General features: G+C 32.0%; 2 protein-coding genes across 2 annotated transcripts; both read left to right on the top strand.

Moving 5' to 3' along the window:
- The first annotated feature begins 3,037 nt into the window (after positions 1-3,037).
- On the top strand, positions 3,038-5,417 carry LOC131032794 (wall-associated receptor kinase 3-like). The gene is made up of 3 exons (XM_057963845.2): positions 3,038-3,737; positions 3,900-4,085; positions 4,213-5,417. Exons 1-3 carry the CDS (start codon positions 3,038-3,040, stop codon positions 5,415-5,417), a joined length of 2,091 nt encoding a protein of 696 aa, XP_057819828.2.
- A 15,310-nt stretch (positions 5,418-20,727) lies between these two features.
- Positions 20,728-25,457, top strand: LOC131875717 (wall-associated receptor kinase-like 2). Its single transcript, XM_059220345.1, has 3 exons — positions 20,728-21,073; positions 21,135-21,533; positions 25,258-25,457. Exons 1-3 carry the CDS (start codon positions 20,728-20,730, stop codon positions 25,455-25,457), a joined length of 945 nt encoding a protein of 314 aa, XP_059076328.1.
- Positions 25,458-25,894: the final 437 nt, after the last annotated feature.

Below are 25,894 nucleotides of genomic sequence, written 5' to 3'. Positions count from 1 at the left end.
TGAAAAGGGCCAAGAGGCCACTTGAGACTTAAGTTCTTATGTAGGAGCATGAGTCAAATTGTTGTGTTGTTGACACTGATGGCACTTTTTAACAAATACAAAGGAGTCTTTCTCTATGGTCTGCAAATAATATCCCATTCAAAGTAGTCGTTGAACTAAGGTTTTGCCCCCAAAATGCCCCCCACAAGTACCTGAGTGTGCTTCCTCAAGAGCAATCGGGATCTCTATTTTGTTGAGATAGCGAAGAACCAACCCATTATAACCTCTCCTATAAAAGATCTTAGAAAGGATAATGTATCTTGCAGCTAAGTTGCGGATTCTAGCTCTAGCATTTTTACTTGTAAACTCTGGAAATGAACCGTCTGTCAAAGATGTTAAGATATGCAAGTAACATTCATCAGAATCTATGGTATAGCAATAAGCCACATCATTAGGATTATCAGCAATAGTCGGAGAAGAAAGGTTATGAATAAAAAAATTAAGATCTAATGCTAGATCCTCCAATGATACAAGGGAAGCAACACATGCCAATGCATCAACATGTCGATTATCCTTCCAAGGGATAAGCTCCATGACATAGGAATCAAATTTTTGTAACAAGGATAAGGCCAAATTTTGATATTGTGATAATTTATCTCGTTTAGCCTGATAAACTCTTGTAACTTTTTTAATGATTAATTGAGAGTCACCATAGATATGTATGTGCTTAACATTCAAGGCTAAAGCCACTCTAACACCCACTATAAGGGCTTAATACTTGGCAATTTTATTAGTACATAAGAAATTAAGACAATAAAATAAGGGAATAAGTTTCTTATTAGGAGGAAATATAACAACACCTGCCCCCAAGCTTGTATGACACCTAGAGCCATCAATGTACAACTCCCAACTTTCGTCAGTCTCAATAGGAAGGACAAACTCATCAAGAAAGGATTATTGATTAGGTAGCATAAGAGCTGAAGGAGCATTAGTTAACTGATCAGTCAATGCTTTCCTTTAATTGTTTTTTGAGAAACAAATTTGAGATCAAACTCGGTTAACATCATAACCCACTTCGTTAGACGTCCTAAAAGATCTGTCTTAGAGAAAAGATACTTCAAAGGATTGAATTTGATGATAACATGAACCTCGACATGTATAAATGAATTAAAATTGAAAATAAAAATTATATTGTTATTCAGATAAAATTAAAACTAAAAATAATATTTAAGATTAAAATTAATTATTTCAAATAATTAGATGGTCTATATTGTGTTCCTATAATATAGTTCTTTATGAATAATTTTACATTCCGAATGTATAAATACATTCAACACAATTTCATCTTCAATTTAAAAAAAATTAAAGTGGGCATCCAAAACAAGATCCTCCATTAAATTATAGAGCCTTTTCCAATATGGAAAATTATTGTCTATGTGCAATATTTTTGGCATTTGAAAAAGAGAACTCAAACTATGCAAACACTAAATAAATTTTCATCTTAAAATGTCAATATAACTAAATAGAAAACCACAATATAATCTAGGCAAGCCTCTCTAAGAGCTCATTCCATTATTGAACAAAATTATCTATTTTAAAGAATTTTCATGGTTTTGAGTCTAAATTCTAGAATGCCTAGCAAAAATAAGTTGCCTTATGAAGTGTAACAAAAAATCTAAAGTAGACATCTTGACTAATAAAAAGATCAACCACCGGCATTGATAAAATGTTACGAAAATAAACTATTTGGAAAATCCGAAAATTACCATCCACAAAATCCCTATCCAAACATCCAATTGATAATAGAAATGAATCCTTTTATAATCCATGATATCAGGTAATCTATTTGCAATCTATTTTTGAGTCTACATATGATTTATAGCAATATAAGACTATCCTATATTCTTTGTAAGAGACACCTAATTATTCCACAAACAAGATGTATATACCTCTCAAGCTATTGAACTTTATACCTCTCTTTCAAGAAGATAATTTTTCCACCACTAGACCAATTCAAATGTATCATATTGCTTCTTCAAATCCTAAAATTATCCCAAAACCTAAATTTGATTGACAACATAATCTCCATAATCCAAACCCTAAATTTCATCTCAAAGCGTTAGAATCCTAAAGCAGGAAAGCGAGCCCCAACATGAAACCGCAGAACGGATGCCTGTAGAATTAAGGACACAATCTATAGATGTTAAAAGGGTGAGCCAGGTCAAAGAATGCCCATTTGCTGGTCCTGTAGGTGGAGCGCCACGTCGCAGGGGGTCGTAGAATGGCAGTCAACTCTGCGAAACAAGGGTTGTTGCACTACTCTCTTTTCCCCTCTGCCACTTCGCCAGCTGTTTATCAGAATAATTGGTCAGAATAAACAACGAGGCTGCGTTTTTTCGTTGAAGTTCCAGTACTTATCCTCAAGCTTCAAAAGGATAGATAGGCCACTAGGCGTAATTACCTTTGTTCAACATGGGAAACTACTTCGAATGGTGCCGTCTGAGAGCCGTATATCTGCACGTGTTTGAAGCTGTGCATTTTCATTGTTACGTCGTACGCCTCTTTTATACAGCTCATATTAATACGCTTCCTCAGGCTGTGGATAAAATAATTTCTTATCATTAATTTGGACTAATTTGCGGTATTTTTCTATGAAAACAACAGAGATTTGATTTTACTAAATAAAAATCATCTTGAAGACTTGTCCGCCTTGAGAGGTTCTTTTATAGCAAAGTCTTGTGCTATTGCTGAATCAACGATACAGTCTGTTATTTACGTCCTCTGGGCTTCACATTTGTTAACATCTTTTGTTGTTGTTTTGATGATTGAGTAACCAGTTTTGCTCCAGAAGAAAATGTTGATGCAAACCCAAATGCATTGTGGAATTGTGCTTTGCTTTGTAATTTGTGTCAGTTTGTCGAGGTTTAATTCTTCTGCAAAATGTTTTCCCGAGAAGTGTGGTGATTTCAATGTGAGTTATCCTTTTTGGATTAACAATTCTGATTGTGGATACCCTGGTTTTAATATCACATGCAAGGAGGATGAAGATACTGGAGAGATGGCTCCATTATTTACAGCATATGTAGGAAATTTTGGTCGGAATCATCTTTCAGCTCATGGTTACAAGATTATGGAGATCGATTACAAGGGTCATCTCGTAATAAATGCTTCTTCTATCAGAGCCTATTCTTGTAACACAAGCATCAGTGCGTCAAGCTTATTTCAGCTACCTCTTGGTGGGCCATTCACTATTTCCATGTCCAATAAGTTCGTGGTTATTGGCTGCAAATCGTTCGGTACATATGGCTCTGATTGGGGAGGGGCGAGCTGTATATCTTCCTGTTCCGCTGCCTCTCTAAGTAATTCGCCATATTGCCGCTATGGGTGTTGTGAAGTTACCCTTCAAAATAATTATGTGTGGTTAAATATCACGGGTGGAGGTGCGTATCGCTTGTTCAATTCTACTACGAAGAAGAAAGATAGGAAGTGTGGCTTCTCCACCATATTGGACCCTTCAACATTCACCATAGTAGACAATAAAACAAACCTCTTTTGGGATGATGGTGAGAAGGCTTATTTTGGTCTCCGCCTTAACTGGGGAATCGGGCAAAAGAATTGCTCTGCGGATAGAGCAACTACCGAATATTCTTGCTCCTCCAACGCAGAATGCATCGACTCCCCTACAAGAACAGGGCATGTATGCAAATGTCCCCTTGGATATGAAGGAAATGGTTACGTGAATGGCACACATTGCACAGGTATGATCTCATCACTCTTCTTGATTATAACCATTATTAGTATTATTGTTTCTGCTTTTTAAGATTATTTGACTCTGTTTAGGTAATTTTGTTTTTAATTTAAAGCAAAAGTAAAAATGAAGTCAGGAATCTCAGATTTATATATTCTTTGATGTTATACAGACATTGACGAATGCAGTAATAAAAGCTTGAATGCGTGCGTGGAACCATCAAAGGGTGGTGTATGCCATAATTTGGAAGGCTCGTACAACTGTTCATGTGCAAAGGGTTACACTGGAGATGGCTTCCAAGACAGGTTGAGATGCGACTCGGAAAGCTCAAATCATGGTGCCTTTCCTGCAATCGCAGGTAAAAAAAGATTAATTGTACTCCATGTTTTTGTGTTATTTTCATTGTTTGCCTTAAATATTTAAACGAAAACAGGAATAATATAACTATAATTTTATTTCAATGTCTGGTATGGTAAAATACACAGGATCCGTCTCTTCGTTTGTGGTTGTCTCTTTAGCAGCGTCTCTTTTGATTTGGTGGCTAAAGAAACGCCACTTGAAACTTGTGGAGGCCAAGTATTTTCAACAGCTGCAGCAATACATAACTTCTAGAGTTGGGAGAGAAAGCCTGAGAATGTTTTCTGCCAAAGAATTGGCAAGAGCTTCTAATTATTATTCAAGTGAAATGGTTTTGGGTAGTGGTGGCTTTGGAACTGTATTCAAAGGCATTCTATTGGATGGTACTCTTGTGGCCATTAAAAAGTCCAAGCAAGCTTTCAGTCTAGAGGATGGCCATGACTTTCTTAATGAAGTCGCAATTCTCTCTCAAATCAATCATAGGAACATAGTGAAATTGTTAGGTTGTTGTATCCAAACTAAATTCCCAATGTTGGTATCTGAATTCGTTCCGAATGGAACATTGTTTGAACATTTACAGTCCAAGGAAGAGTGTTTGCCTTGGGCTTCACGTCTGCACATTGCAATCGAGACGGCGGAGGCTTTGGCATATCTACATTCTGGAGCATCTCAACCCATTTTCCACCGGGATGTAAAATCATCTAATATTCTTTTGAATGAGACATTTTCTCCCAAAGTTGCAGACTTCGGGATTTCTCGTCTCATCTCTGCTTCCAATAACACACATCTCACCACTAATATAATGGGCACAAGGGGTTACTTAGATCCTGAGTACTTCCAAACGTATCAACTCACCGACAAAAGTGATGTGTACAGTTTTGGTGTTGTCCTGGTTGAGCTTATAACAGGTCTGAAACCACTGAGTGCAGAAAGGATCAGTGAAGAGTGGAGCTTATCTACCCTTTTTCTTAACAGAATCAACCACAACCGCCTCAGGGAAATCCTAGATAGCAAAGTATTGGAGGAGGAAACCTTGCAACAGATGGAAGATATTGCAAGATTAGCAAGAGAATGCCTTTATTTGGAAAGGAGGAAAAGACCGTCGATGAAAGAGGTCGTGGAGGAACTTTTGTGGGTAAGAGGCGGCGCAAGAAAGAGAAAAGTCCCTAACAGTATAAATTGGGACGGTGCAATATTTGAGCAGACAAGCATTTGTCAAGAAGACTCACAAACGTCATACAAATTCAGGAGCTACACATTTCCATCTGCAATTGAGAGTACATCGGAGGAGCCATTAAATGCACTGATTGAGATGTCCACCCTGCCCAAATGAGTGAGTTGAAAGGAGAGCATTTCTAGGGTGCAAGATTAAATATTATAGTGATTGTGCTAGACTATGTACAATACACTCTGAATAAATGTTTATAGTATACTCTACTGTATATATAAAAGACAAATAAAAGTATTAATTCATTATAAATTAATTTTGTTTTTTATTTATAGTTTTTGTTTAGTTTAGATGTATAAGTTGAAATTATAATAAAATCAATTTTTCATTCTATTTTTTTGAATAGATAGGAGAAAGATTGAAAATAAAATATTTTTATTATTTTAGATGTAATGTATTTTTTTTTAATAAGGTGATAGTCAATTAATTAGTTTTTTTTTATCGTTAATATTTGAAAGTTACCTAATTCATAGAGTTTAGATGATCATAATCAGATTTAATTTTTGAAAGAAAAAAAAAATGATTATAAAAAACAACCTATTTGTAAAAATCCAAAATAATCATTCACAAAATCTCTATGCAAACATCCAATTGATAATTAAATCCATAAAATCAAACCCACTTTAAAACACTCAATGAGACAACCTTGTACTCCTTGGAGAAGACATTAACTATAAAATCAATCTATTTCTAAAAATCCAAAATGATCATCCAAAAAATCCCTATGCAAACATTCCATTGATAGTTAACTTCATAAAATCAAATCCACTTTAAAACACAGGAATAGACACTCATATCTACATATGACTTATATCAATATGAGACCACCTTGTACTCCTTACAAGATATACCTAATTGAAATACAAAGAATACTTTACCCCTTCAGAATTTGAACTGATGATGTGTTCAAAGATAAAAATTTCCACTACAAAACCAACTCAAATATACCATATTACATCTTCAAATTAGAAAAACATCATAAAACAGAAATTTGACATGAAATATGTCTCCAAAATCCAAACCATAAATTTCATCTCAGACTATTAGAATCCTAAAACAGGAAATTTGACCCACAACATGATCTCCAAAATCCAAACCATAAATTTTTTCTCAAAGTATTAGAATCACAGGAAATTTGACCCACCTTATGATTTCCAAAATCCAAACCATAAATTTTATCTCAAAGTATTAGAATCGTTAAGCAGGAAAGCGAGCCATAACATGAAATCCCAGAATTGAAACCTACAGAAAAGAGAACAAAATGTAGAGATTGTAGAAAGGATGAGCAAGGTCAACAAATGTCTATTTATTGGTGGAGCTACCGTGGTGCTCCCTTTTCCCATCCACCACTTCGCCAATAGTTTTTCGGACGACTCTGGCCATCCATATCGGGCGGCGATGACTGGGTAAAATAATTGGGATGACTAGGCAACTAAAACTGCGTTTTTTCTATGAAGTTCTAGAACTTATCCTCGGGCTAAAAGAGAATTTTTGGTACACGGCTCTCGGCGTAATAATTAGCTTTGTTGAATACGGTAAACTAAATAAAATATCTTTGCACGGTTTTGAATGTATTCATTTTCCTTGTTACATCGTTGGTCTCCTTCACACAGCTCATATTCACACTTTTCCTCAGACTCTGGATAAAATACTGATGTCTACAACTTCGGCGCATTCTTGGCAGCGCTTCTCACAGGTCGAGAATCGCTGTCTTTGGAAGATCTCCACATAAAATCGTGTTATCTAAGTTTTTTCTTTCGAAATTTAAAGACAACTGGTTAATTGATATTTTGGATCCAAACGTGAAGAACGAAGAGAACCTGGATGTGATGACTGCTATTTTGATTGATATTAAAAGTGCACACAATTGTGTATTAAGGTTTTAATTTTTGTTTATTATTTAAAATTTAAAATTTAATAGATCATAATGATGATAAATATATAAAGTGTATGTAGAAAGGATGGAATAAGTTAAATATATAAAATAAAGTATAAATGAATAAAGAATTGAAAAAATATACAAATTATAAATCAAATATAATACATAAATGCACTACTTATTATTATATAATTATATTAAGTCATTTTATGGAAATGAAACCAAAATAAAACAAATGGCATGTAGTGACGAGTACTTACCTTTTCAAATCTGAAATAGAAGTAGAGTAGCATAGTCAATCTTCAATTTATTAGTCTTTGTCTTATATAGGCAAGAAACTAATGTTTTAGGATGAATCTTTTTCCATTTGTTTGCAATTATAAGTGTATTTAAAAAAATATTAAACATGATTTCTAATGTTTGTTGGCTCTTTATTTTTTAAATATCAAAATCTAAATTTTTGGTTGACTTGTACAATTTTTTCTTGCCAAAAATGTAATTTTTAATTTGTAAAATTAAAATAGACCAATGATAAAACAGGCTAGATAAAAACTATTCCCATAAAAATCAAGACGAAAGTAGATGCATGTAATGTTTCCTCTCCTATTGAATTATTTTCACACCTAAGACGTCTCCCAACTGAGATGGACAACCTCAAAATTGTCTACCAAACCGATGCAGTTGCAGATGTGTAAGACACATATTCATCTAAAGTTGGATTGCATATAACGTTTCGCTATTTAGAATTTTATATATTTTTTGAATTATTATTACATATGATTATTCGTGTGACGTTCACAAGTTTTTTTGTTGGTCTACTTGTTCTACCTGTACTCCATAATGAGCATTTTAAGAAAACACTTCTAACCTAAGAAACTAATTAAGCTTTCTAATGGTTCATCGTAATAAACAAGCTATTGCTTTAAGTTTATAAGAATTATATATATTTATATCATTATAAATTTCAATTGAGAGAAAACAATTCTAAAGTACGAAAATTAATAAAAATGTTTGAAAGTAAACTTGTAAAAACATATGATTAAAGATTTAACTAAAGTAATGTGTTTAATGTCATAATGAGCATTTCAACGTATTTACATTTAAGATTTTTTCATGATTTTTCATAAGAGAATTTTGATGGTAAATAGATCATGTAAATTTTTATTTATTTAATAGAAACATTTGAAGGTGAATTTATAAAAATATATGATTAAAGATTTAACTAAAGTAATTTTTAGCAGGTTTACATTTAACCCTATTTCATCATTTTTCATAAGAGAATTTTGATGGTAAATAGAGTGTAAATTTTTATTTATTTAATAAAAATGTTTGAAAGTAAATTTGTAAAAAAATATGATTGAGATTTAACTAAAGTAATGTTTTTAACTCATGACAATGGTTATGTTAATATGTTCAAATTTAAGGTTTTTCTATGATTTTTTCATAAGAGAATTTTGATGGTAAATAGGGTCTAAACTCGTTTTAATTTGTTATTGAAGAATAAATAAGATTTAAATTTTATTGTCATGCAATATTTTATAATTCTAAGATGAATTTTTATAAATATGTAAAAATTTATATACTTATTTTATACAATATATATTTTATAATAAAGAATTCAAAATTTATTTCACAACTAATGTTGATTAAAACTTTAAACTTTAATAACAATCAAAAAAATAAACTAAACTTTAATAGTAATGTTCACATCTTTTTACTATTATTTATTATATCATGAGTAAAATAAAACCTCTAAATTTATTAGGTATGGAAAATTAAACTTTAATAGTAACATTTAGATCTTTTTATTATTATTTATTATATCATGAGTAAAATAAAACCTCTAAATTTATTAGGTATGGAAGGTAAATTAGGAAACATTTTGGTCTATTAGTTAGATATGTAACAACTAAAATAAAACCTCTAAATTTTGGAGACAAACGGAGATATAAGTAGAAAGAGGGAGAGATAGATCAATATAGAAAAAGGGTCGATGAAAAGGGAGAGATATAGAGGGTGGAATAAAGAGATAGAGATAGGGATATAATTTATTTGTTTAATTCACATAAAGAAAGATTGATACTCTTCTAATGTCTTCCCTTTGTATTCAATTTTTTTTCATTTTTTAACAAAAAAAATATAAAGAAAGTTTTTATTTATTTATTTATATAATGTAAAATTACTTATAAAATAATATTATACTAATATATTTTTTATTTTTTTATTCCATAATAGTGAGTGAGTGCAATAATCGTCATCACTATAATTCTAACATCATGTATTATATATTTTTCATAATTATATTTATTATTATATATTCTATAATGTATATTATTTGATAAAATCTACTAGTATTAAATAATGATATTATTTTGAATTGATCTATTCAATATTTGAAGAAGTTTGAAAGATGATTTTAGTCATATAACAATTAATATAATTATAGTATGAATTTAATATGTAAAATAGATACATTAATAAATAATAAATATATATACATATTATATATAATATAATAAGAGGAAATGAGAGAGATATACATATGAGAGAGATGTGCATATAGAGGAGAGGTATATATATATATATATATATATAGAGAGAGAGAGAGAGAGAGAGAGAGAGATTGATTTAATATATATCCCTCTCTCTACCTCTCTCTCTTTATCACTTCCTATCCCCAAATTATTTTCTCCCTCTTCTGTCTCTATTTCTCCTTCTCCCTCTTCTTCTCCCCTTCTATCTCTCCCTCTATGTATATATGTCTCTCACCCTTCTATCTTTTCCAAGTTATATCTCTCTCTATCTCTCCTTTCTATTCCTATCTCTCCCTCTTTCTATCCCTATCTCCCCTATCACTCCCTCTTTCTATATCTCTCTACTTCTCTCTCCTCTTTTATTTCTCTCCCTCCCTCTCATGCTCCCTCTATCTATTTTTATCTCTCTATCTCTTTCTTACTCATATATACAAAATCTCTCTATATATTTGTCTCTCTCATATACACATAGTCTCTCTCTATCTCTCTATATATATCATTCCACTCTCCCAATATCTCTCTCTATTACTTGTCTCTACCACCTTCTTATTGTTCACTCTTTCCTTCTCTATTTCTATATCCCTCTCCCTCTATCTATATCTCTTTATATATATATCTTCCTCTATATATATTGAGATCACTCTCTTTTTTCCTCTCTCTCTCTCTACCTCTTCCCATCTCTCCCCGTCCTCATCCTCTCTCTCTCCACATTATCTCTATATCTCTCTTTCTCTTCCCATGTATATATCTCTCCCTCCCTCTCTCTATATCCTCTATTACTCTTTCTCATAATATCTATTTATCTATCTCTACTTCTCTTTGTTTGCTTTTTTGTCTCTCTATCTATCTCTCTATCTCGCTCCCCCTTCTCTCTCTATATATACATTTATATATACCTCTTTCTCTTTATCTCTCGCTCTCTATCTTATTATCTCTATATTTATCTCCCCCTCTCCCTCTATTGTCTATCTATTTCTCTCACTCTATCTTCATCTCTACCTCTATCTTGATCTCTCCCCTTCTATCTCTAAACATGTCTCCCTCTATTTATCCATCTCTCTAGCTATCTCTAGCTCTCCCTCTCCTTCTCCCTACTCCTTTATATCTATATCTATTTTTCTCTTTATATTCATATTTCTTCTTCCCATTTTTTCTCTCTCTATCTCATTTTCTCTTCATCTATATGTACCCCTATATCTCTCCCTCTCTATATATCACTTCCTCCCTCTCCCTCTCTCATTCTCGTCCCTATATATTTATTTCTCCCATCTCTATCGTATCTTGCTCTCCTCTCCATATCCTTCTCCATCTCCATCTCCATTTGCATGTCTCCATGTCTACCTTCCTCTCTATCTTTATCTCATAACCCCTCTCTCCCTATGGAAAACATAATATGAGCATTTTGGTAATGAATCTTGATTATCTTCTCAATTTAGAGGTTTTCTTTTAGTCATGTTTAGATCCTAGTAAGTAGATGTATATTCAATTTTCTAAATGACATGTCAATTGACTTCGCTTATTGCACAAATATATGCAAAAAAAAAAAACGACCAAACTTTGTTGAGATGATGAATTCCATGAAACCCATTTAAGAAGATGATGAAGATGAAGATGATGAGTATGTGGATGAGAATTGAGAGAATCAGAAGGAAATTTGTCTCTCAAAGGTATCTGAAACAAAGAAAATTTTGCTTTCCTTTTGGTTTCATGTCTCAAAGGGATTCTTTCCATGTACTTTTAAGTTTAAGGGAAGATTTTTAATGTTATAATTTGAAATCATTTGCAGCCTGAAATGGGTTTCATTATTCTTCAGGGACAATTTAAGAAGCTGCTCTGTTTGAATATAACCCAAATTAAATTCGATGCATCACTGGTATACTACAGTAATTTATAGTCAACATTAGAGCCGCTTGCTAATAGTGAATCGAAAATGTGGTCATTAGTATTGCAGAGACATTTTTGTAGTCAGTGTTTCGAACTAGCGAGTTGTTACTTTATGAGTAAATGCTGTCTGCGTACTCTTCGAAAGAGAAAAGTATTTACAATGGAGAGATAAAATATGGTACTCTTTTTGTGTGGGTTCATATGTTTTCATGCATACTTTTCTCAATGTTTACCAATTTTTACTCTTAGATCTATCTAGTCTCTGTAAAAATGTCTTAATTTTTTCTTCTTATTTGTGAGCCTTCATTTTTTGAAAATTTGATGGACCATGTTGTGAACATGCAACGACCTATATGCTTTTGCATATTATGTTTCGCTATGATAAATGGTACTTCTTGCAGATTGTAAGTGTGCATTTCACATTTGAAGGTTTTACATTAGAAGCGATATAAATATTTTATTTCAAGTGAAGCACTATCAAAGGTAGATGGAAAAAGCAATGATCAGAGAGCCAAAACTTCTAGGCCCAAGCACTCTGCAACTAATCAGCGTAGACGGAGCAAGATCAATGATAGGTGAGTTATACCTTTGGTGTTCTTCAGTCTTGCATCTCAAATGAATTTACTTCTATTCTCTCTGCAATCATCGATATCAAATGAATTTGCTTCTATTAGTCCTGTAGTCTTCAATCTAAAATGAATTTACTTGTATAATTTGTATACATTCATTTCAAGAAGGTCTTCCCTTTCATCCACAACAATTTCATAAGAAGTTTTGTAGTCCAATTCATCATGCATTTATACTTCAATGTAATATAGGATCTTGCCAAGTCATCATCTTGGTTCATTGCAATTCTAGCCATTGGACCATCTTCTGGTGCTCTCCAATTGATTAGTATTGAAGCATTCAACCTTAAATCATACGAGTCAAATTGCATGCCTAATGTACCTAATCCATTTTATAATAATTGGAGTATAAAATTTATGCTCCATCCCTAGCTTGATTTTCCTTCATTTGCTTTAAGGCATTCTTATGACTAGTGAACCGAACTTTTGCAATTCCTGTTAATGTCCAAGTAGGGTCTTGTTGATGGTTGGTAGCTAGCTTAATTGGATATAATGGAGTTGGGATTCATGTATATATAGAAGAGAAGCTAAAGACTTTTAATGACCATAAACGTAGCTAGAAGGTTATTTTATTAGATAAATTAGTATACAAGATTACTTTATTAGATAAATTAGTATACATCTTTCAGTTAAAAGGAATCCTCTCATTCATTACATAAGTTTTTATTTTATTTTATTTTAAAACTACCTTCACATATCTATGAGACAACAAAATGAATTCTTAGGAACCTAAACAACACTTCAAATATAGGTTTATGCCACTTCTAATTATATGATTTAAAAATATAAATAAAAAGAAATAAACATTCAATTTTCTTTTTAAACCAATATTAAACTTGTAATAGATCTTTAGAAAGGAATTCAAGTAAAGGAATAACACAATCTAAGGAAAATAACAAATAACAATCTAATGTTGAATGAAGTTATAGTTGATATGTAGGTCCTCCTTTTCTTGAAAAGCTAGTTGTGCTGGATAGCACATACCTAGCTCAAAGTGTGATGGATTTAAAATTGATGAGAGTGTTGCTAAATTTATAAATTATTTGGACAAACAAGGGGTGTAAATGTGTTGAAAACATCAAAAGTGGAGGATGAATGAGAGGACTTTTATAGGATTAAATGGAGATACTAGAGGGTCAATATGATGTTGTTGAAATGTGAAGGATTGTGATGCATTAACTAAATTTAGTAAGTAGTTACAAGCATTAGTTACATGGCACAATTATACCTAAGATTCCTTTATTTTGGGGATAGGTAGAGAGAATGTAGCTAAAATGTTGGTAGAAAATGTTAGTTCTGTAGAAATGCAAAACTAGGAACTCTTCACCATTTCCAACTCTATTTTATAGGGGAACAAACAATTAGGATCATCTTCAGTCCTTAAGGAGGCATTGTGATTGATTTTTCCTTTTTGAAATGTGATTAGATATTATTAGATTGAAGATGCATGAACTAGATAAAATGCTAAGAAATTGACAAGATTTAGCCTAAACAACTAGAACTAGAATAGAAAGCCATCATAGATGTACACATTTGAAAAATATGTACAAGAAGAAAACTACTACAAATATCTAAGCCTAAAAATTTTGGTCAAGTGTGGTAGGTACCCTAGACTTGGAGGTGCTTCTATTAACTGAAACTTTAGATTTTTTATTAGAGTGCACTATAGACCATTCTTCTTGAATTTGGCCTAAAAGTGTTGGTCACATTTGAAAATTAGTCACTTTGATGCTTCAATTTTTTACCTCAAATTTATCCTCATTTTGGTTGAAGATGCCTAATTCTAATGCTCAATTGGAAAGATGGGAGTTGTGATTTAAAAGTGATAGGTTTTCAAATGAGGGAGGGGGTTATATTTCTTAGCATAAATTAATATTACATTGTTTAATACTACTCTATAGTTATATAGTCAACATGTTAAAATTGTATTTTAACTCTATAAACTGCTTTGTTGTATAAATTGAATGATCAATAAAGAATAATATTATACATTATGATATTAGAGAAAATTTGTTATATTGTGGTATGTTAAATAGTTATGCTAGCATATACCAGTGATGAAAACTATAATAATTCTTCTTTAATAAAATTTTGATAATGATATTGGATTTCTTAATGTGCCCAGGAAGATGGAATAAAGGTCATCCTATGTGTGGTAACTTGTAATTTGAAAGCTAGTTTTAAGAATATAATAAAAAATGGTAATTAGACCATGTTGGGAATGATAAAGGCATGAGGTATGGTGATTTACATGAGTAAATGGGAGATTATTAGACAAGTCATTGTTTGTAGCTCAAGAATGTCATTACATAACTCATTTGTAGGAGTTTTTGATCTAGTTTGATTATAGACCTTTCCACCTATATTTTTACATTTGTTTGATTCAATGAAATGAAGGACATGAACTTGTGGTAGGTATCGTTAGTGTCATTTTATTTGTTAAATATAATACTTTCTATGTTGTTCGTGGGTTGCCTTTAACCTTTTGCAGCACATAGACAAATGTTCAATTAGCTGAAAAGGTTAACATCATTTATATCACATGTGAAGATAGTCCCTACCATTTTTGAGAGATGACCAAGCATGTGAATGATAATTTAAGTCATGGATCAATTATAGTTTGTTAGATATATTTGTGGAATTTGTGCATTTGTGCAATCTAATTGTATAATTGTTTGAGGCTAAAAACCATTGTGTAGAGGTTCTAAGAATAACTTGATTCTTTGTGGCGATGAGCTAGATAAATTCTTTGTATTTTTTTACACTAATCAAGAAACAATATTTCACTATTGGTGTTATGGGAGACATGTTTTTAAATGCCTATGCACATTTCTTTTAAAAATAGTTTTGGATTTTATGGTTCTCTTGTATGTATTTTGTTTCAGTATAGACAATAGCAAGATTTGTAGAAATTGAAACTATGAATACACTTCAATGAAAAATTATTAGAATCAAATATGCTAGAGAAGAGGGTATTTTATTTTATTTTATTTTCATTCTGTAGATGATTATTTATTTGGAACAAGGATTATTAGAGCAATAATTTCATATAAGAAAAAGTAAGTTGAAATAGTGCTCACTAAGATAAAGGTTTATGTAGGAGTTCCTTGTCCATATGAAATGACAAAGAAAATAGTCATCTCAAACCTATTAAAGAATTTAATTGTAGATTTGCATTGTTGGCTGCATTCAACATCTTGTTAGTTTCTTTTTTTATCATGGCCACACATATTATTTGTGTTGATTGGAATTGTGGAGGTTCTAGTACTTCGTCTCTTCCTTAGGTAAATCTAAATCAAATTATAGTAATTGGGACAATCTTTGCAACACATTGTGATGCCTAATAAGACTCATCTAAGATATCAATTAGATAAAGTGTAAAAAGGTCACTTTAGAGGTTGGTGGCACCAAAGGATGGAGGATTTTCATCATCTCAAGTTAGCTTCTCACTTTGTGATGATGTTTTTCTTGAGTATTTTTTGTATTTTGTTCTTGTTTTCCTTTTTTTAGATTTCTTTATTCATGCTAGAAAAATTGAAGAATGTATGTACTATGAATATTGATTTTGGAGGCAGGTTTAGGATTTGGTGTTGAGGTCATAAAAAAATGATGGAGATCTTTTATAGCTCAATAGGGATTATTATCAATGAATTCAAGACTCTGTGATTCAAGATTTCAAGATTCAGAACTCAAGTATTCTTTTTAAAGATACACTTTTCCAAGGGTCACAAGTTAGATTGATGGAGCCCCACTTAATTCAATATTTGTTTCTAGGAAAAGATCTTCTAAAAAAACTATATTCAAATTATGTAATCAACAAATTTTGTGATGTAATCCTTGAGGGAGGGTACCTTGACAAGTTGAAGTTTATATTTGTAGGAACAATTTAATAAGGGGGTATGTTAGCATAAATTAATATTACATTTCTTAATAACTACTATGTACTTATACGATTGACATGTTATAAATCTACTAACTCTATAAATTACGTCACTATATCAGTTGATTGATTAATAAAGCAATATATTTTGAAATAGTATATATACTTAACTTACACCTTTTTAGTTTTAAATTTTGAACGAGGATGAAATTAGGGAGAAAATGCCTACTCCATATTTTCTTGACCATTAAGTATTAAAATTTGGGCCCAAAACAATTGGACTAAGGTTCTAGGTGCCATAGTCTAGGATGTTTATGATGCGAGACATCATAGTGCTAGCTTTTTGAATCTGTAATGGTGAGGAAATGGGTTTCATTGGTCTAATCATGCAAATTAGGAATCAAACCCATTCACAACAACATCACATTAAGGTGAATAAATCCAATAGGCCCAACTTCAATCCTATTGGAAAGAGTTGGACATGAATGGATTCACCACCTTTTTGTTGAATTATTTCAATTTTATGAGAGAATAATTAAATATGATAATGAGACATAATTATTCTAAATTGAGATTAATCAAAATAAACTAAAAGTTTCATAAAATATATGTAGAGTATAATTATATATTTGAAAATGAGATTGAAAGAGGAGCCTATATGTTTAATTTGGTCTTGGAAATGTTTGAATTGTTGAACTCTACTAGATGTTGAGAGGTTGGGGGGGAATCAAATAGATCAAATTGAATTATTTATTCTATAACATTCATTTGTCACATATGCATGATAGAAATAAAAAATGCATCGACACAAGAACACCAAGATTTTATGTGGAAAACCCAAACTAGGAAAAAACATGGTGAGAATTAAAATCATAATATATGTAAAAAGAAAGATTGTTTACAAGGATTTATGTCATATTCTAGGGAGCTCACTGCTCCAAAATTTTAGGCTAAGGTACGTAACCTTAGGGAAATAAACAAAATAAACTTGCATAATTGAAGATCATTTCTTTAGGGAAAGATACAAAATATTTGTCTAGAAATAATAGAGGTAAAAGATAGAAATGCAAGACAATTTCATCTACCAATATGCAGATAATAGTTCACAACTTAATATTCATCTGATCCAACTTTCATTTCTACTTTGCACCACATTTGGACCTCTGTATTAGCCTCCCATACCACCTTGATTTTATATCAATATTACTCTCACATCACATCCATATCACCTCTACTATTCACACACACTCTATCTTGCATATCTCAATTGATATGTCACTTATATATCAAGTGGATCATCAGTAACCTCTATTAGGTCAATTTATAGATGTAGCATGTATATCCATCATCAAACCCAAAAATTACATGCATAATGCAATAGAGATGTGTGAAGATTCACACCATGTCAATACACCTTTCAATTATCTCAAAAGGGTTCTACATGTAATTAGTTAGACCAAAACATATAAGTCAATTCATACAATTCAAGATCAACTTGGGATCCCTATGCCTAGTTAAGGAAAAAGAGGGAAAAAATTCATAATTTTATATGTTTTATTCCACAAGAACTAGAAATGGAACATGAGGTTGTTAATACTTTCTTTAACTTTCTCACAAAAAACACATATGTTCACTAGTTGAATACCTCTCTCCTGAAGGTTATCAAAAGTTAGAATTTTTTGTGACAAGTAGTCCACCAAATGAAATAGACCTTAGGGATTTTTTTAGATCTCCAAATATTCATCCACTTAAACTAGGAATTCTAGGGAGGAACAAAGATGGTGGATCCCAATATGACCAAGTAGTTACCATCATTATAAGAAGGCCAAACTTCCTGAGAATGGATTCTGTAGAATATCGGGTTGTTTAAAATCTTGAGGAATTCCACAACCACAGTTTAGCTATATGGGTCAAACAACAAAGGGTAAATTATCCAAGAGGGAGGAGAATAAGATGCATCCCAATAATCCTTAACAAAGATTCCAAGTCTACTAATTAAATCCTTTCTAATAGCTGATCATATAAGATAAATTCCAGCATAATAGAAGAGGCCCAAGGATCTTTCCAAAAGAAAATATGTTCACCATTACCAAGTTGCTAGAAAGAACCTTTATTAAAGAGGGATTTTGAATGATATTTTTCCATATATGAGAACCATGAGGCATGGGAACATCCAACATGAAAGCCCTACCATATCCATCTTCTAGATATTTAGTTTTTATTATCATAAACTATTCAGATGAATTTGACATCAAACTTTAGTTGACTCTAGAGAGAAGAGTCAAATTAAATGAATGAGAGCCTCTAATATTGATTCCCCCACCTCTTTATCTAGCTACAAATGTCTGACATTTCTCTATAGCCAACTTCCTACCTATTTTTGAATCTTTTTCCACATTTGCAGTCTCCTTGGAGAATTTTAGGGAGAAACGACTCCCACCAATACATCACTAAGTAGGAAGAGAGGAAGGAACCTACACCAATGGAAAAAAAGGAATATCTACAAGAACCACCATAGGTAGACTATTATCCACATCAACCTACCCCAAGTCTAAGTGGAGGGGACAAAAGGACCCAAGGAAGGAGCAACGACCATAGGATTCCACTCTACCACCTAACCAAGAAGAGGAGACTCGACCTAAGTAAGGCAACTAGAAACCTCAAGATGAACAAGATCAATAATAGTATCCAAGCAAGGGTGATGCACCCAAACCAAATTGACCACAAGGGTCTGAATACAATATTGAACCCTCAAAGAAGCCAATTGAAGAGGTGAATCCAAAGGGTGCAAACAAAACTTCTAAATAACTCTGAGTATGCGACTCTAGAGAAACATGCGTCACATGTGAAGCAACCTACCCAATCCCACCAACAAGAGGGGCAATAGAGGACAAATTCTCCTTTAACACAATCTCAACCAAGGGGGAATAATTTGTACTCATAGAAGGACTTGCAACATTAGGAACTAGAGGAAAAGTAAGAAGGCCCTTCCCTTTCAAGAAGGGAGCAAGACCAATCTTTTGCCAACTCCCTCTTGAACAAGCATCACATAAGTAGCCCACAAAAATATAGAGGTGATAGAAATGAGTTGAGTCCTCAAATTCTAGAGGTTGGGACTAAGGAAGCTCTAAACTAGGCACCACACAAATGAAAAAGAGAGAAAAAAATGGTCTGGCTATATTCTTAGTAACAAAATCAAGAGAAAGAAACTAGTCAAAAGAGTTAGCAATACAAGCAATAATCTCTTCATCCCCTAACTCCATAGAGATCACTGATAGATGAACCCAAGTTGAGATAGAACCCACCAAATGAATAGTAGGATCAAATCTGGGGCGCCACTTGCATAGAAGGAGTTGTTTCTTATCGAGGAAATAGTGACCAGTAGTAAGAATATGGAGTCAGTCTTGTCTCAGAGAGAATGAGAAGTAGAATGGTCCTTTAGGAAGCGTAATAATGGTCACACTTTCTTTAATAGCCTAGTGAGAAGAGTCCCATTTTCTAATGGCAACAATATTAGGGCATCTTCCCATAACTATCCTTACCAAAGAGAGCTTCATTTTAGCAAGAGACCTATAGAAGGAGAGATCTTTAATATTTAAATGTGTTCCAATCCCGAAATGCTCTAATAAGAACCCATTAATAGTAGCAAATTATCCTTTATTAAAAAGATCCTTCCAAAGCCCAGAATGTTCCTTGACAAAAGGCACATTTGAGGAGGGAAAGGGCACACTTACCTTGACTCTAGGAATATTAACCTTCATATCTTCACACCTTTTTCTGCAAAATAGGATGCAAAGTGTCTGATGTGTAGGACCCACCAACATTTGTGGGCCAAACCACATCATGAGTAAGGGAGGGAGTTTGAATCTCTGGAGAAAGCATACAACCATTTACGTGTCAATCCCCAAATGAAGCTAACACCAACTTGGACCTATCTTTGTGGGAGTAGTCCTACAATAGAAGAGAACTTGTCATCATTGCATTAACACTAGGAGATTCTCGTCCACTGCTAGCATAGCTTGTTCATTTTACTTTTTAATTTGAGTACGCAAGCTATGCTTAGCATATGTGTTTCTCCTTCTTTTATAAACATTAAAAAATATTTTGAGAACCTGTTAAAACGCTTCCAAATTTAAACAAGTCACTTTAAAGACAATTCTCTACAAAGGTATTTGAATTGTTACAATTGAATATTAACCAAATATTGAGACTTGATGTGGTAGCATGTGTCAACCATCTATAATGTTCTTGAATATCTATACCAAACTTTTTTAACCTCTTAAAGTTGATGCCATTTTAAATTTTAGTTAAATACTTAATATTATATCATTTTTAAAATAAAATATTAATAAATTTAATTATAGACTTCCTATCAAATTTATAAAATATTTGACTTAATCATTACACCACCTAATACAAATACTAATTTTAATGAGATTTGAAAGTTCCAATTCTATTTGTCAATCTAGATAAGTGTCTACAAAAGCGTTAATATTATTATGTTATTACGAAATGACTTCAATATCATAACGTTGTCTATAACGTTGATTTTACAAAAGGATTGTTTTCTGCCAAAGAATTGGTCAGAGCTTCTAATAATTATTCAATTGGAATGGTATTGGGCGGAACTGTATTCAAAGGGATCTCAATGGGTGGTACTCATGTGGCCATTAAAAAGTCCAAGCAAGCTTTCAATCTAGAGGATGGCCATGACTTTCTTAATGAAGTGACAATTCTCTCTCAAATCAATCACAGGAACATAGTGAAAATATTAGGTTGCTGTATCCAAACTATATTACCAATGCTGGTATCTGAATTCGTTCCGAATGGAACACTGTTTGAACATTTACAGCCCAAGGAAGGGTGTTTGCCTTGGGCTTCACGTCTGCAAATTGCAATAGAGACGGCGGAGGCTTTGGCATATCTACATTCTGGAGCATCTCAACCCATTTTCCACCGTGATGTAAAATCATCTAATATTCTTTTGAATGAGACATTTATTTTCTCCCAAAGTTGCAGATTTCGGGATTTCTCGTCTCATCTCTGCTTCCAACAACACACATCTCACCACTAATATAATGGGCACAAGGGGCTACTTAGATACTGAGTATTTCCAAACTTATCAACTCACCGACAAAAGCGATGTGTACAGTTTTGGTGTTGTTCTTGTTGAGCTTATAACAGGTCTCGAACCACTGAGTGCAGAAAGGATGAGCGAGGAGTGGAGCTTATCTTATCTTTTTCTTGCTAGAATCAACCACAACCGCCTCAGCGAAATTTTAGATAGCAAAATATTGTTGGACGAAAACCTTCAACAGATGGAAGATATTGGAAAGTTAGCAAGAGAATGCCTTCATTTGGAAAGGAGGAAAAGACCGTCGATGAAAGAGGTTGTGGAGGAACTTTTGTGGGTAAGAGGCAACGCAAGAAAGAAAAAACGTCCCTGACGATGCAATATTTGAGCAAACAATCATTTGTCCACAAGAATCACAAACATCAAACAAATTCAGGAGCTACACATTTCCGTCTGCAACTGAGAGTATGTCGGAGGAGCCATTCAGTACAGTGATTGAGATTTCGACCATGCCGGAACGAGTGAGTTGAAACTATAGAATTTCTAGTCTATTTTATTACGAGTGACTTCAAAGTGTAGAATTTCTAGTCTATTTTAATAGACTGGTGAAGTCTATTGGGAATTTTAATACAATACAATTATCTAGGCATTCAAAATTAAATATTATAGGGATTGTGCTAGACTATGGACAAAACATTCTCGATGAATGTTTATGGTATATTCTACTGAATAAATAGAGGAAAATAAAAATATTAATTTGTTATCAATTACTTGTAGTGCTTTTTTATAATTTTCATTTAATTTAGATGAACAAATTGAAATTATTATAATATTAATTTTATTATATTTTTTTAATAGATAACAAAAAGGTCTAAAAATATATGTTTTTAATTTTCTATGTAACAAATATTTCATTTTATAAGACTTAAAATCAATTACTTAATTTTCAATCATCTTTTATACTTGAAGGCTATTTAATTCATGAAGTTTAGATGATCATAAATTGATTTGATTTTTGAAAGAAGAATAAATAATATATCAAATAAGAAACTTAGAATTTACGGTAATTCATGTTCATATTTTTTAGATGGTATGACAAGCTAAGATCTATTGAAGTACCAATTAATTTTAAAATAAATGTCTAATAAAAATAGTCATCAATTGAAAATTAAATCTATAAAATCAAACTTACTTTAAAACACTTAAATTGCACATGCAATTTAGACATAAGATATATATCATTAATTACAATTATTTAACATAACAATAATATTTAAATTATTGATTTTTGTAAACAAGATATTTATACTTTATTCTTTAAAAATTTAAAATTTTTTAATATAATTATTTAACATAACAATAATATTTAAATTTATTGATTTGATATATATATATATATATATTATTTCTTATGAATTTTAAACTTTTGATTTCTTTCATGAATACAAATTCTCTACCACTACACCAATTCAAACTGTATTGATAGACTGTCATATTCAACCTTGGAAACAAGGGTTGTCACGGTGCTGGAACGGCTTTGGTCATCCCCATTGGATGGCGAAGACTCGGCAAAATAATTGGGATGAATTGTCAACGAAGCTTTGTTTTTTCATGAAGTTGTAGAAATTATCCTCGCGGTAAACAAGAATTTTGTGAACGCGGATTAATATTCCACCCTATGTACGAGTTTACAAGTCTGTATGCGTAATAATTACCACTGTTCAATACGCCAAAGCACAAGTAAACTTTATATTGCGCGACCTTAGAGTCGTATCTTTGCACGCTTTTGAATGAATTTATTTACCTTGTTACATCGTCGACCTCAATCATACAGCCACATTCATACTTTTCCTCATACTTTGGATAAAATAATTTTTTATCATTAATTTCGACTAATTTGAGGTATTTTTTATTTGTATTAGAAAGAGAATTATTGATTTTAAGGTACGTAGTAAGATATATCATTAGAGTCTATGTAACTCAAATTTAAGTTTTTATTTTTGTTCATGGTTCTTATGCAGCTACTGTTCTTTTTAAGAAAATATAATTATTTGGTGTTTTGTTTGACCTTTTCAATAGTATGTTTTTTGCTTGGCAATTGTTGTTTTTTTTCTTTGTGATGATTTTGGAGTTTTATGTATTATTTTATTTTTTATTTGTAATTTTTTTAGTTTTTCTATTAAAAATAAAATTTATGTTTTTTTTCATTTGTTTACGTTTCAATAAATTATATAAATTGAATATTTAATAAACATTTTTTAATATTATTTTTATGTTATAAACAAAAAAAGAGTAATAAATTTATACAAAGATATTTTAGTTTTGAATATATTGAAGAAGATAAAAAATTTAAGAACCTAAATATAATTCAATAGGTTAATCTAAGGGCTTGAAAATTACACTAATTAATTGATAGTGAAGATACAAAATTATAAACAAAGATACATAGCTATTTAAGTCTGATTTTGATTCAACAAAAATAGGATCCCTAATGCTTAGGCAAGATAATTAATAATAGCTTGTGATTATTTGATACTAAAAATGTATTGAATTGTCAGTTAAAGTAAAAAGCACTTTTTATTAACATATGAGAAATGAGTAATGTAACAAAAATGCAATAAAAATGTTGTCAACCCTTCCATCCTGGTGCACAATGTAAGCCCCAAATTATCCACCCCATATAAGGCCTCATCCTCAACCACTTTGGTCCCAAATCCTACTTTAAATCCTTCCCTTCAAGCCTCTAATTCTACCTCAGGAATCCAGAATATACAAGATGGCATTTCTCCTAAGACCTCAAAAGACAAAAAGTTGCTTTTGTTTTTATCAACTAAAGGTTTTCACCATTCCTGACCCCGACCCTTGTTTTGAATCCTTGTCAAGATTTAAAAATGCCTCTACTTCCCACTTTGATTCCCTTGAACCTATTTCTCATCTGAATGCACCTACCTGTTCTCTACATATAGATTTTAGATCTAATAACTCTTCGAAATATCTTTAAGGGTCTTTTTCAAGAAACCAACACAAAGATGATTTCTACTCTAATGGTACAAAGCTCCATAATTTATGAGAGAGAGACAATACATTTGATTCCACTAGTACTCTAGACATTTTGTGATCATAAACCATTATAATTTACATCATTACAATTGAGACACGTTTTTTTAAGGGATAGAGAAGTTGGAAATAAGAAATAGAATATTCTTACAATTCCCTTTTATGATAAGAAATTGAATATTGGTTGAGACTAACCAAGGAATGGTGTTGCCTATGCAGACAAAAATTTGCACCTGCCTATAGTGTATTTACAAGGTGGGGCCCATGTAAATACACTATAGGCAGGTGCAAATTTTCCCCTCCATAGCCATTTCGCCAAGGAATCATCTTAAAGACTAAGAATAGATTGTTTATATTTATATCCATTAATTTTGTTGTTTCTTCTATGTTTGGTACACAACAAATATTTTTTGGATACCGCATTAAATAGTTTGGGATATTATTAAAGTCTCTAATATGATAATATAGGCATTAAATCAACCTTCTAGATGTAAAACGGTATTGAAATCTTACCAGTTAATTCTTTTTGTTGAGCTAAAGAAATTGTATATACATTACAACCTTGTTCAAATCAAACATTACAAAGTGATATGAAAATAAGAATACAATTCTAAAACAAAATAGAAAATATTGTTAAATTTACATACAATTAAAATCTTTAAAAAAATATTCATAATCTAATCAAACGAAGCATATTTAGAAATTATAACAAGGCGATTATAAGCTTCCTCATTCTATAGAAAGTAACAAGCTCAATAACCATGAAATTATTGGGCATGGAACTAGTGGAAGATCCAGCATAAGGACGCAAGAATAGTACTTGGCTATGAGTAAAGAAGAATCTATGATGAGGTGACCCGTATAATCGATTTCACAATTTTAAAATTGTAAAAGTTCTGTGTCTTGAGTATAACTTGTTAGATCGGCAGGAACGACCGAAGCCATCATTCCAGTATCTTCATCCCTGGTGCAATTCATGATCTGAATTGTTAATCGAACCACACTTTTCAGGATCACATTTTACAGCAGGAGTAAAACCCACCAAACAGACAGAAATTATAAAGCGAACCACCACTCTCAATGCATTTGGGCTCGCAACAACATTTTCTGTTCGGGCAAAACTGGCAGTTCAATCAGCAAAACCAAAACAAAAATTGTTAACGAATGTAAAGCCCAGAGGAATTAAACGACAGACTGAATGGTTGACTTAGGAATAGCACAAGACTTGCAAAATGCCTAACCTCTTAACGCGGACAAGTCTTCAAGATGATTTTACTTAATGAAAACAAATCCCTAGTTTACATAGAATAAATAAAACTATTATTCATAAAAAAAAACATATATCTCCAAAGATTAATCTACAGATGTTATTGTTGATACTTGAGTTTGCTACAAGATACCAATATTTCATTAAACTCGGGAAAATTCTTCTCTGATGTAACGCCAATTTCAACTTTAATCTATGATGGCAGCTGCGTGGAAGGCAGGTATTTTCGGATTGAAAGCAAATTGATATTTAGTTGAGACATTGGTGGAAGTACATCAGTGACTTGGAATATAAACCCCAACTATATGACGAATGAGCAGACGTGTAAATGTGAAATGAGAAATGTTTGCCCGTTGACAGGGTTTACTGAAATATCAGTGA

The sequence above is a fragment of the Cryptomeria japonica genome, chromosome 5, assembly GCF_030272615.1.
Source record: "Cryptomeria japonica chromosome 5, Sugi_1.0, whole genome shotgun sequence".
NCBI lineage: Eukaryota > Viridiplantae > Streptophyta > Pinopsida > Cupressales > Cupressaceae > Cryptomeria > Cryptomeria japonica.
This window is presented reverse-complemented; position numbering and strand designations above follow the sequence as displayed.

Bases quoted from the DNA above. Each gene is read 5' to 3' on its own strand.
- LOC131875717 (XM_059220345.1), top strand. From the start codon at position 20,728: ATGGTATTGGGCGGAACTGTATTCAAAGGGATCTCAATGGGTGGTACT. The intron at 21,074-21,134 runs GTGATGTAAAAT...CCAAAGTTGCAG, and splicing joins ATCTCAACCCATTTTCCACC to ATTTCGGGATTTCTCGTCTC. The intron at 21,534-25,257 runs GCAACGCAAGAA...CACACTTTTCAG, and splicing joins GGAACTTTTGTGGGTAAGAG to GATCACATTTTACAGCAGGA.
- LOC131032794 (XM_057963845.2), top strand. From the start codon at position 3,038: ATGGCTCCATTATTTACAGCATATGTAGGAAATTTTGGTCGGAATCAT. The intron at 3,738-3,899 runs GTATGATCTCAT...GATGTTATACAG, and splicing joins GAATGGCACACATTGCACAG to ACATTGACGAATGCAGTAAT. The intron at 4,086-4,212 runs GTAAAAAAAGAT...TAAAATACACAG, and splicing joins TGCCTTTCCTGCAATCGCAG to GATCCGTCTCTTCGTTTGTG.